Below are 13,265 nucleotides of genomic sequence, written 5' to 3' on the forward strand. Positions count from 1 at the left end.
AAGAATTTTATGTGTAACCTCACAATAACTCTCAGGAGTGTGTTCTCCACATAGAGGCACTAAGGCCTAGGGAACTTCATCATTTGTCCTGTGTCATAGAGCTGAGAAGTGGTAGGGCTGGACAGATGCCCAGGAAACCTGTGTCCTTCCACTTCAAGTTGTTTTTGTTCATCTGTATGCATATTAAATGAGCACAAGTATGAAAAGTGCTTTGTAGCCCTAACCAGATTGGCTCAGTGGATAGAGCATCGACCTGTGGACTCAAGGGTCTCAGGTTCGATTCTGGTCAAGGACATGTACCTTGGTTGCGGGCACATACCCAGTAAGGGTTGTACAAGAGGCAGCTGACTGATGTTTCTAACTATCCCTCTCCCTTCCTCTCTGTAAAAAACTCAATAAAATATATATATTTTTTAAAAGTGCTTTGTAAACCACCAAGCATTTTGCAAACATTTATGACTCTTGGATTTTGCAAAACCTTGTGAAGGCACTTAGCCATGATTTGCTCTAGGGACCAGCATTCAGGTTCCACACCTCCCCTCTATGAACAGCATTTTGAGTGTTTCTTTAAAAACATATTCCAAGAGTCAAGCTGAGAGTGTACCTACTTTGGTGTGTGAATGTGACTTGTCAGTTTTCATTGAGACAAGAGGTTTAAGTTAAACCTCAGCAATTTCCCTGCAGCTGCCAATCCTTCAGTGCTATTAATAGACCTGCTTCCTCCCCACTGGACAGTGTCTCCAGGAGCTCAGGTACAAGAGTAGGTTAGGTTCTGCCCTTTGTGGGGTGGGGCTTTTGGTTCTGTCACCCAGGCCCCGGAAGCCTCTGACCTGGTGGTTAGTTTCAGCTGGCAGGGCTCGGAGAGTAATCGGCCAATAAAGTGCTACCAGCAGGAAGGGAAACTGGAAAGAAGGGGCAGTGAAAAATGAAAAATGAAGGGGGAGTACAGTCAGGAATAATTACAGCTAAGTTATGAGATGTGGAAAGGAGAAAAACTGCATGTATGGTTTTTGAAATTTTGCTCTTTTAGTATTCTATTTATTAACTGATATGTATGTAGTATTCTGTGGTGAAGAGAGCTGAAGTTAAAATTGCAATAAATTACCCAAGATATCTAAAGTTCTCCTTAGCAGGTCTGCACAGACTCACTAGATAGTGTTTTGTTTTTAAAGAAGATTAACACATGCTGGCAAGATCACTGCAGACAAATGGTAAGCATATTGATTTTTCTATTCTAGTTTTATATATGGTGCACTATCCTGAAACTTCATCAACTACTGCTTTTTATGTCAGATCTCGCTTCCTCTTTTGTCTTTGTCTGCCTCTGGCTTAGTTACAGAGATTTTAGTATCTGGGAGTAGGTGTCCTCTTTTAATCCAGCTATCTTTTTTGTTGTTGTTGTTGTTTCTTTTTTTATCAAAGCACAGTCTCATCCATCTCCCCTCACCTATCTAAGGTAGATGGGCCAGAATGTGAACTGAGATAGGAAAGTTCTGTTCAAGATTCTCTTTGGAGTCAAATGCTGCTCTCCAGCTTGTTGGATAACAGAGGAGAGAAAATCAGAGAAGGTGAACTCTACTCTTCCAGAACGGGGCTGGCTGCTAACTGGGCCTTCAACCCGATCTGACAGATGATAGGTCACAGTACTCATAATTCCTGAATGGGTCGAAAAATTTTTCCTTAATCCCAATTTATAATCAATAAGCCTGAATTTCAAAACTTTACTGTAACTAAACATCCAAAATCTTAGACTTTGTTAGATGTATTCATTCTGATTTGATTGTATGTATATGAGTTTTTAGTGTGACCAAATTGTTTATTATGTGAGAGAAAAGATAGTGTCAAACTATCTTTTCAAACAAAAGGTTGAAATCTTTTGTTTCCTAAATGAAGTAAGTAGGGGATAATGAATGTGTGTCTGTTCTGGGCCAGGCACCTGGTAGATGGTAGAAATAGATAAAAGTCTGTTGGAAAGGTTTTGCTTACGTGTGTAAGTGAACCTCTACGATAGTCTGGTAAGTTCCGTGATGGGAGAATTACAGGGTTACAGTATGTATGCTAGCATGGCAAAGGGAGCAGCTACGTCCTCCTCACTCTGCAGAGTACAGTCCAATACATACACTGGCCAAGAATGTAACAAGAACTAATTGTTTAGAAAGCTTAAAGCATCTCCTCAATATAATGAGATTTATCACATAAGTTAGGAAATAACCAAATTTCAAAGGTATACTTTAGGCTAAATGCTTTAAATCCCTGCAATCAGAATTTCTGGATAAAGAAGATGAAAAAAAAGCATAGATGGGTAAAATAAATAATAAGGGTCTTGGTGGAAAACATCTTTCATCAAGAAAGTTATTAGATTTAAGGTACCTAGCACAATGATAGTACAAATGGCCTAATTTTGAATATTTTGTTAGCAAAATATGTAAATAAGTTCTTTTCTGATTTCTAGATCATGATCCGAAGTATTTTCCTGTTTTTGGATCGCACTTATGTACTTCAGAATTCCATGCTTCCTTCCATCTGGTGAGTGTTCTAGTCAGTAGAGTTGTATCTGCTGCTGTGACTGAAACCACCCATTTGACTTGTCTTCTGCTGGTTAATTTGATGGCGTATGTAGTCATCTGTCTTTGGTCCTTTATGTCAGCCCAGATCACTAGTGCGCACACCTGGGCCCAGGTAAATGTTAGCCTAGAGCACATGTGTCAAACACAAGGCCCGCGGGCCAAATCCTTGATAGCATGTGAGTTGGTTAACAGCACTGTTAAGGAAAAGATTGTTCCACTCATTTTAAATTCACATTTCTGGTTAACATTGTCAGTTTATGACTGTTCAGTAAACCATTTGGCCCGTGATTTAGGCTGGATTTTAGATTTTGGCCCCTTCTCTGATTGAGTTCGACACCCCTAGCCTAGAGTGTCTCCATCACCAGTGAGAGTGACAGGGTGAAGATGGGGCAGGCTGAGTTAGGGGAGCAAATTCTAGCACGTCCCCCAGCTTGCACTGAATGTCCCAGCAGAGGCACCAGGCAAGCACGGAAGCTGTGTGATGCCACATTTCTGTAATGGCTGCGGACTTCATGATCTCTGGAGCCAATGATCACATACAGCTCACCTCTGCTGTGAGGGAGAGGGACTCAGTTACTCTCTTTGATGGCTGGAGTTTGAGTTGGCGTGGCTCTCTCCAGTGGTCTGGTGAAACCGTGAGAAAGTCTACAACTGCAGGCGAGGTTATCAGCCCTGAGACTCTCTCCCCCTCCCCCCCACCACACATTCACACACCAAAACCTCTATCCCACCAACTATCCAAGGGCACAGGGGCCTAGTTTTATTCAGGATATTGAGGTCTGTCATTTAAGTCTGTTCATCACACATCATATTTCAAATGGTAAATATTGTCCCTAGTTACTAACTTCCACAGCTTTTGCTAATGCATTTCACCTCTGTGTTCACCTGCCGTAAATCTAACCAGAGTTGCCTCCAAGAAGCCCTAACTGACATGAACAAAAGCCTGCCATTAATCCCATCCTTGAGTTCTTCTTTGTTGGTGCAGAAGTTCATTCTCCCATTGAGAAGTGATGTACTTTCTCATTACCTTTAAACATGAGTTCTTTTTTTTAAAAAAAATTGCTTTCTTTTCCAACTTCTCACCATCTTTTCACCCTAAACTGTGTGGTTTCTTCTTTCACCATGTGGAAACTACTGTTGCCTTAGACATCAATGATCTCCTGGTTATCAGATCCCATAGTCCCACCTTTTTTCCTTCTTTCTTTTATATGACCTGAGATCTGTGTAGCTTTGGACACTGTATTGAAATTCTCCTCTTCCTTAGTACCACTTTCCCCCTTTGTTCCTCTGACTCCTACACTTCTCGTGCTAGATATCCACGCATGCCACAGTAAGGCAGACACTGCACAGAAAGATAGCCTTTATTCTAAGAAATGATAAGGATGGTAAAACTGATAACAGCAAATTGCATAGCTTCTACTCTATACAAAGCCCTGTTCTAAGTGCTTCAATGTCTGCTAATTCAAGGATTTAATCCTGAGAACAGCTCTGTAAAGAATGACTCTTATTGTCTCCATGTTATATGTGGAGAAACTAAGGCAGAGTTCAAATAACTTACTATACCTGGGTTGTCAGGTTTCCTAGCCTGAACTCTTAATTTATTATATAAATGTAGTTTATAACATAGGCTATAAATGTTGCTTATAGTATAAAGTGTACCATACCACACTCAGTCCACTGCAGCAGGCAGAAAAACTGAGGATGATAGTATAGTACAAGAATCACAGTGAAAATGTGGGAGAAACTCATAGGGAAAGACGAGAGAAGCAGCAAGCCTTGGCCCAGTCTCTGCAGAATGAGCAGGAGTGGTTAGATAGCTAAGATAGAAAGAGGCAGTAGAGAAGAGAAATCCACTCTGATGACAGGACAACAACATTTCCAGAATATTCAGTGTGTGAGAATCGGGGTGATGAAGCTGATGAGAAAGTGTTAATGGGCTGCTTCTGAAGCCTGAGATTTAGATTTTAGGAAGAGATTCTAGCAGACAGATAACTTCCTATGCACTGGGTACCTGTCTGGTCCGATGTGAATTGTTTCACAGATGTACAACAATTCACGTGGTCTCCATTTAGTGTTAAGGAAGGACAGGCACAGAGAGGTTAAGTTCCTTGCCTCAGAGTCACAGCAAGCATGGGGGTAGGGGAGGGCAGATTCAAGCCCATGTGACTGGCTTGAGCCCACATGCTGCCCACTGGGCTTTACTGCTCTGTCTTTGAAATTCACGGAAGACTAATCTGCAGCTCCTCCAGGGAACAAGAGAGGGCCACTGTGATTATAGAGCACACTGAAGGAGGAGAAGGTTCTCCAACACAAACAGGGCTCCCCAGAACCATGCCCACCAGCATATGTAGTGCTTGTCACTGTTACCACTCACCATTAGTACTGCTGCTGCCACACCATCACCACCACTGCTCACTACTCACTTCTCAGCACCATCACCACCACTACCACCACATACCATTAGTACTACCACTACCACCACTGAGCTGCCCATTCAGGAGACCTGACTCGGCTTAGGGATCTGAACTTTGGCTCCCTCTGTATTTGGCGCCTGGGGATTTGGGGAGGTGTTTTGGCAAAGCATAGAGTCTGTTTGTTATCACATGGATAGTAGCTGACAGCTAAATTCCTCAGGTCACGAGCTGAAGAAGTATGATGGACTCTTAAAGTCATATTTTAATACCAGCTCTCCCATTGAAAGGGCCAAATAAAGGAGAGAACCAGGTTCCAGGGAGGAACAGTTGAATGAGGGAACAGAGATGGAAAAGGGAAGGACATGGAGGGGTTGATGAGGGCAGTGGAGCAGGGTAGGTTCCTAAAGCCTTGAGCATCATGCCTAGGAAGAATGGTGTGAATTGCGGAATGAGGATAGCAGGTCTTCCAAGATACTTGCAATGACATCCCTGACCTACTAATGCCTCAACATTCCTCATTTAACAGTTGCTTGACCCTTTCCAGAAAACATAACAGCCTTGATAAAGAAGGAAATACAAGGCACAATTAGACTGGCCCAAAATGAAAATTAAAAATTCTTGACACCTGGATTTAGAGAATTAGCAAATGAACAGACTTGGGATGATATAATGTAGCTAGAGCTTCACCTAAAATTTCTATAAAGTGAAACTAAAATATAGTTTACTTTTTTATTGTTTGTTCAGGGATATGGGATTAGAACTATTTAGAAACCATATTATTAGTGATAAAATGGTTCAGAGTAAAACTATTGATGGAATTCTGCTGTTGATTGAACAAGAAAGAAATGGTGAAGCTGTTGACCGAAGCTTATTGAGAAGTCTGCTGAGTATGCTTTCTGATCTTCAGGTAAATACCTTATTGTTCTAAATTTACCAGTAACTTTACATAGTGTATAAGAAAAAAATTGGATCCCTGCCTAACTATTTGAACCAAAATAAATGGACATATCAAAGGTGAAATCTTTGCAAAAAATGAAATCATAGAAGTATTTGTTGAAAATATGGAAGCTTTTTTTTTTTTTTTTTTTTTTTTTAACCACTAAAAGGAGACTGACTCAGGTAACACCACACCAAGAGCCACAACAGGAAATATCCCTTACAACACAGACCCAATATTCCCTAAAGGACAAGAGCATCTTGGCACTCCAAAGTAGAGCAGTAAAAGTGTCTAGGCTGCCCCTGTCAGCTGAGTAGAGGTCAGCTAGCCAGGAATCAGCTGACCCAAGGTCAGCTAAGCAGAAGTCAGCTATGCCTCTGAGGTCAGCTACATAGGAGGCAGCTGGCCTGGCCTGAGAGGTTTCAGTGAAGGAATTAGTACAGGTCACTGCAGCCTTGATCCCTCAATATTTGGGGTACATCAACACTTCAGAGGGTAGTTTTGTTTACTGTAATTGGTCAATAACTCTGCTTATTTCTTAGGTATATAAAGATTCATTTGAACTGAAATTTTTGGAAGAAACTAATTGTTTATATGCTGCAGAAGGCCAAAGGTTAATGCAAGAAAGAGAGGTGAGATAACAGAATGTTTCTGAATTGCCTTATTTCATTTTTATAGATGTGCATCTAAGTGTAATTTCTAAATATTTGTCTTTTCACACATGCGAACATTTTATTGGAGGAAACATTTTTTTTTTAATTTTATTGATTTTTTACAGAGAGGAAGGGAGAGGAACATAGTTAGAAACATCGATGAGAGAGAAACATCGATCAGCTGCCTCCTGCACACCCCCTACCGGGGATGTGCCCACAATCCAGGTACATGCCCTTGACCGGAATCAAACCTGGGACCTTTCAGTCCGCAGGCTGACGCTCTATCCACTGAGCCAAACTGGTTTCGGCTATTGAAAAATTTTTGAAATTTAGCTGAAATCTCAGTAATGAGCTTTGTTCTTATTATAGTAAGGATTTAATTTCTTTCCTGTAGAAACATTTTTGCCCTTCTCCCCCCTTCCTCCCCCCCCCAAAAAAAAGACGCCAGTAAGATAGCTTCTGAAGGAAGTATATAAAGGAACTCAAGTTGAAGCCAGAGGTAAATTTTAAATATAAAATCTCATACATGAAATAATTTTATCTATGTGAACCACATGAAAAAATTACCCAAAAAAACATATGAAAAACATAGTTATATGAACCTAAAAACTTGACAGCCAGTTTGCAGGTGTTATAGCACAGACGGAAGCCCCTGGGGACCATCCACCCAAATGTTATTTGTTATTGTGCAGGATGAAATACCATTGGTTTCTTCATCCTAGTTTTTAAGAGGGAGTTTCGCGTCAAATTCCAGACTTGGCTGCTGCCACTAGATCAAAACCCCACAGACCTGTGTTGTGGGGCCTTTCTTGTGCTATCATATGACAGCAGGGATACCCTAAGTCCCTGGAAATGGTGTACATTTTGAGATCATCTGCTGTTTGGTGTCCCCATATGATGACCAGTCTGTTGAATAGTTTTTGCTGACATCCTTTGTGTGTGGGCCAGGGGGTGCCATTAGGCTCTATAACCTCTGACCCAGGTGCTTCTGCTTACCTGTTCATGGGGCCTCAATGATCAGGGTACATATGACATCAGCCCCTCGGTGATGCAGGGCCCTGTGGCATCGACCACAGGACTGCACTGTAAATAGGGCACAGCAATGCAGTGCTGCCTTAGCCCTGCTTCTAGAGGTTAAGTTTCATCTCCACCATTATGTTTAAGGAAACTTCTGTGTATCTCTGTCCTGACCAGCGGGAGATCAACGAGGGGCCGAGGAGGCACCTAGAAGGGAATGATAGAGGACAGGAGACGCGAAGAAATGGAGGCAAGACAAAGTTCTGATCAAGCCTCGAACTTTATTTTTTGAAATGGCAGTATATATGCAGCAGGAACAAAGCGGGGCAGGGTTGCCTATGCAGTGGGGTCTTTGGCAGTGTATAATTGGTTTAGGCACTGAGTGACAAGGTGGTAAGGTATCCGGCAACACAGGATTGGCTAACTGCCAGGGCAGCTTAACATTCCAAGATGTAACATTCCAAGGCTGGGCTAGCTATGGGGGAGGAAGGGGAAGTTGCAAAGATGCTAAGCGGCAGGTTAATCTTATCTTCTGGCCAAACCTTCAGGGCACCGCATAACTTCTGCTAGAAGGAACTTAATTCTACTTCCTTAAGACGGAGTTGCTTGTCTCAACTCTGATGGCTCCCAACATATCTCAGCCACCCTGCATACACTTCCCACTTTACCACCCCACCCCCGTTAATCTGTGTTCATATTTGGCTTGAAATATTCTGCTTTTAAATAAAAATTTTAAGGAAAACAATATTTCAGTTTCTTGGGTAAAATCAAGAATCTTTTTGTTAATGATGTGTTTAAATATTTTGTTTGGAAGGTTCCAGAATATCTTAACCATGTAAGTAAACGTTTAGAGGAAGAAGGAGACCGAGTAATCACGTATTTAGACCACAGTACACAGTAAGTACTATTCATTTATTTAGTTTTTGCAGTTCGATCTAGGTGAAACCTTTTTCTGGCTGGTTTTTTAATAATAGACCTGCTTATTATTAAGCTTTGTAGCAAGATACTCAACGAGACTTTTATCCTTCATTGACTTGACCTACTGGCAAGATCTGACACTACATAAACAAAACACTTAATTTATCTTACAAGTGCTGAGTAATCACAAATAATATAAAATGTGCTAAGAGCAAAAATACTCTCAGTACTGAATGAGTCTACAAAGATACCATTTACTACTATATCTTTGTATCACAATGCAATACCACTTAGTACCTACCAAGATGTCTGTAATATGAAAAGGCAAGCAGTCAAAAGCATTGGTGAAGGTGTGGAGAAATTAGAACCCTCATGCATAATTGGTAGGAATGTAAAATGGGGCAGTCACTGTGGAAAACAATTTGGTATTTTCTCAAATGTTAAACAGTTATCATATGTTTCTCCAATACACCAGTTCTAAATATATAAAGAAATGAAAACATGCATCCATGCAAAACTTGTATACAAATGTCCATGCAGCAGCATTTTTGTTGTTGTTATTGTTTTGTTTTTAATATGTTTTTATTGATTGCAGAGAGGGAGGGAAAGATAGAAACATTAATGATGAGAATCACTTATCAGCTGCCTCCTGCACACCCCCTACTGGGGATCGAGCCCGAAACCTAGGCATTTGCCCCTGACCAGGAATTGAACTGTGACTTCCTGATTCAACCACTGAGCCACACCAGTTGGCCCAGCATTATTTATAATAGTAAAAAAGTAGAAACAACACATTGTTAACTGATGAATGTGTAAACAAACAATGGAATATTATTCAGCATTAAAAAAAAATAATGGGCCGGTACTGGTTTGGCTCAATGGATAGAGTGTCGGCTTGGGGACTGAAAGGTTCCAGGTTCGATTCCGGTCAAGGGCATGTACCTTGGTTGCGGGCATATCCCCAGTAGGGGGTGTGCAAGAGGCAGCTGATCGATGACTCTCTCTCATGGATGTTTCTGACTCTTATCTCTCTCCCTTCCTCTCTGTACAAAATCAATAAAATATATATTTTTTTAAAATAATGGGAGTACTGACACATGCTACAACATGGATGAACCATAAAAATATTTTGGGAAATGAAAGAAGCCAGACAAGTCATGTTGTGCGGTCTCATTTATAGGAAAGGATCAGGATAGGAAAATCTGTAGAAATTACTGTCTACCTCTGACTAGGAGACAGGGAGAGTAGATGGAGAGAATGGAAGTGCTGATGGGTGTGAAGTTTCTTTTAGGATGATGGTAATGTTCTAAAATTAGATCATAGTGACAGTTACATGATTCTGTAAATATATTAACAACGGTTGAATTGTACACATTAAATGGATGGATTTTATGGCATATTTACTCTCTGCCCTCTACCTCCCCTCACGTGGGTCACTATTCCTTTTCCTGGAGGCAGACTGGAAAAAGTGCTGACGAATGACCCCCTGAACTCAACTCTCAGCTTCACCACTCCCTGGGCAGGTCACACCATCTCTGAACTCTTGTTTTCTCATCTGTGGGATGGTGGCCAGAATGTCTGCTGGGCCTTTTTTCTAGGATTCTATGAGTTTAATTAAGATGATACATTGAAAAGTTCCTTATAAAATTAAGGTTTGGGAAGATGGCCATAATTAATAAGCTCAGAATAAAACAAATACTCTGATCTTTTTCTTTTTTTTTAATGAACTATAGATAATGAACCCAAGATGAATGATTGTTTGTGTCCCTATGATTATGGCAGTCACACTTGCTGAATTTCCAGATTTTCAAATATTCTCGTCTGTGTGACATGCAACTTGGTCATCATGAAAGTGCTTCCTTAAGTTGGGTTTTGATAAATGGTTATGGAAAAAGGGAAACAAAAGCGGTGACAGAAAGGCATAGCTGTAACAGTAAATGACAGGGTTTTATGCAACCAAGAGAAGTAATTGGGGTGGAAGAAGAGGGCATACAGCAGCAATCCAAGAAGTAATGTGCATAATAGAAGGCAAAATTTAAATTCAAAAAATGACTACAGCATGTGTACCAATTGCCAGCCAACTGTGGGGCTTGCTTTTATTGTAAGGAATAGCATGCTTGCCTATCTGCTGGTGTCCCAGCATCTATTGGTCTATTTATGTTCTTAGGTAAATTGTTTTCAGAAATATTTCAGACTCTGCATTAATAGCAGTGGTGACTGTCCACGTGTGAGCAGAATGCTTGTTCTGTGACCCTTTGGTTTCTGATTGGCTCCATAGAGTATCTGTGTAAACTGTAAACTCCCAGTCTTGCAGTTATCCAAAGTATCTCCTTTAACTTTATTTCTGACACATTCTCTTTTTGCCTTTTATAGAAAACCACTGATTGCTTGTGTGGAGAAACAGCTATTAGGAGAACATTTAACAGCAATTCTGCAGAAAGGTAAATTTTCCTAACTCTTGTATCAATTAAACTGAATGATAGTCCTTAATGCATTAAGATAGTAAGTGAGACATAAGCAGCAATGTAAGGACATTTGTTATTTATTATAAGACAGTCTCTAAAAATCATTAAAAATAATGAATATATTAGCCCTTGAGAAAATTAGTTAAGAAAAATATTGAAAGGCATATGGTAGAACTACATACAGCTTATGCTGAAGTCAAATTAAATACTGTCCAGGCTGAAAGCTTCCTAGAGATTCCTCTAGACAACAGATAGTTTACAACTGGGTCCTTGTGCAGTGCTCATAGTCCATGTGCCACTGTATTGCACACTGACATACGGGTGATGCTCAGAACACTGATGCAGGTGTAGATGTACACCACTGAACAGGCTGTTAGATTTTCATGGACTTCTTCCCATGCCCTTCAAGCAGCTGAGTGTCAGATAAACTGCCAGGTGTGTGGTCAGCATAAGCCAGAGTACACTATTCTACCCTGATATCCTGGAAAAATAAGCAAACAAAGTAGAACACATTATATTGTTTATTTTACATTCCCCTTGTGATCCTAAAGCTTTGTTAAAGGGTAAGTCAAATGTTGATGCTTTGCAGCAACAAAGAGACTATTTGTAACACTCTGGTACTTATTGTTACTTTTTATAGCTCTTAAGTATTTAATGTTACCATTTGAAAGTCATTTTGGAACTAGAGTGTTTCAAGGTATTGAAAACCTTAAAGTTTAACTTAGGGGAAGCCCTAAATAAGCACACAAATATATTCTGGTTTGGATTCTACTTTGCCAGATAGTCAAAGTGGAACTTCCAAGTGAAAACACAATATAATGCCAAAAGAAGAGAGAATTGCATTGTTGACCATTAAACTGAATTGATAGTCCTTCATGTATATATCTTCTGGTCCTTGAACAACCGGTGAAATCATTACCCCCATTTTACAAGTAAGAAAACTGAGGCTAACAACAACTTAAATATGATAACTCAAGTCACAGCTCCTAAGTTGAGAGGCAGTGCCAGCCTGGATGTCTTTCTACTTAAACCTCACTGAAAACTATAAAGCTGGTATACTTGCTCATGAATGATCCTCAACGTAATAGTCTACGTAAAACAAATGCATTCAGAATTCATACTAGGTGTGTGTTGTTTAATAAGTCATTTTAGCCGGGACCGGTTTAGCTCAATGGATAGAGCGTCGGCTTGGGGACTGAAGGGACCCGGGTTCGATTCTGGTCAAGGGCATGTACCTTGGTTGCTGGCATATCCCCGGTAGGGGGTGTGCAAGAGGCAACTGATCGATGACTCTCTCTCATCGATGTTTCTAACTCTCTGTCTCTCTCCCTTCCTCTCTGTACAAAAATCAATAAAATATATTAAAAAAAAAAAAAAAAAAAAATAAGTCATTTTATAAGAAAAAAAGGGATTCAAGTAAATAGTAGAAGTTTGCATACATTGTTTCAAGAAAATGAATTATATATATATATATAAGAGCTAAATCTAAATTTAGAGGCATTGAAAAAATAGCTGTAACTTTTTAATTCTTGAAGACATTATTTAGTGTTTCAGTAAAGGTATAAATTTATTTAGCATTAGCAAACCAAAATGTAATTTAGAGAAATAACAAATATTGGAGCCCTTACTAAGGATCTGTAATTTTAACCTACGGTGCATCATGTGCATCTGTAAACCACCTTCAGTGGGTGGGCATTGTGCCCATTTATAGAAGAATCTGAGACTTTGTGAAGTAACATGACTAGCTCGCTGCTTCTCTAACTTAGCTGCCTCTCTGTTGTTATCATAAAGCAGATATTTAGGAAATCTGTGAAAGTTCTGTTGATGGTGTGATTTTAGAAAAATCTTCATAAAAATCTAAATACCTAAAGCAGGAAAGAGGAACTTTTATTTTATTTATTTATTTTTTTAATATATTTTATTGATTTTGTACAGAGAGGAAGGGAGAGAGAGAGAGAGAGTTAGAAACATCCATGAGAGACGGTCATCGATCAGCTGCCTCTTGCACACCTCCTACTGGAGATATGCCTGCAACCAAGGTACATGCCCTTGACCGGAATCGAACCCAGGACCCTTCAGTCGCTCTATCCATTGAGCCAAACCAGGTTCGGAGGAAAGAGGAACTTTTAAAATGCTATGTTTAATCAACAATAAATGGTTTTTCTCTCACAGTGTATTATATATATGGATAAAATTAACTATCTAAAAGATTACATTTGATAGCGTATTCTTTGATAATATACTTTTGGACTGATGATGGATTAAATCAGAAGGAACTTGAAATCATGAACCTC

General features: G+C 40.0%; 1 protein-coding gene across 7 annotated transcripts in view; it reads left to right on the forward strand.

Moving 5' to 3' along the window:
- Nucleotides 1-13,265, forward strand: part of CUL4A (cullin 4A) — a 71,215-nt gene that overhangs the window by 18,035 nt on the left and 39,915 nt on the right. For 6 of the 7 annotated variants that reach the window (XR_004991275.2, XM_045588806.1, XM_045588807.1 and 3 more), the window contains exons 4-9: nt 1,142-1,211; nt 2,453-2,526; nt 5,726-5,888; nt 6,461-6,550; nt 8,403-8,485; nt 10,880-10,947. Coding sequence is in view for 5 of the 7 variants with exons in the window: in XM_045588806.1 (XP_045444762.1) it covers nt 1,142-1,211; nt 2,453-2,526; nt 5,726-5,888; nt 6,461-6,550; nt 8,403-8,485; nt 10,880-10,947 (548 nt within the window). In the remaining 2 variants the exon portion in view is untranslated. Of the gene's footprint in view, nt 1-1,141; nt 1,212-2,452; nt 2,527-5,725; nt 5,889-6,460; nt 6,551-8,402; nt 8,486-10,879; nt 10,948-13,265 lie in introns of those variants that run through there. The other variant, XR_004991276.2, reaches the window with a different exon arrangement.

The sequence above is a fragment of the Pipistrellus kuhlii genome, unplaced genomic scaffold (assembly GCF_014108245.1).
Source record: "Pipistrellus kuhlii isolate mPipKuh1 unplaced genomic scaffold, mPipKuh1.p scaffold_m20_p_3, whole genome shotgun sequence".
In the NCBI taxonomy this organism is placed as follows: domain Eukaryota; kingdom Metazoa; phylum Chordata; class Mammalia; order Chiroptera; family Vespertilionidae; genus Pipistrellus; species Pipistrellus kuhlii.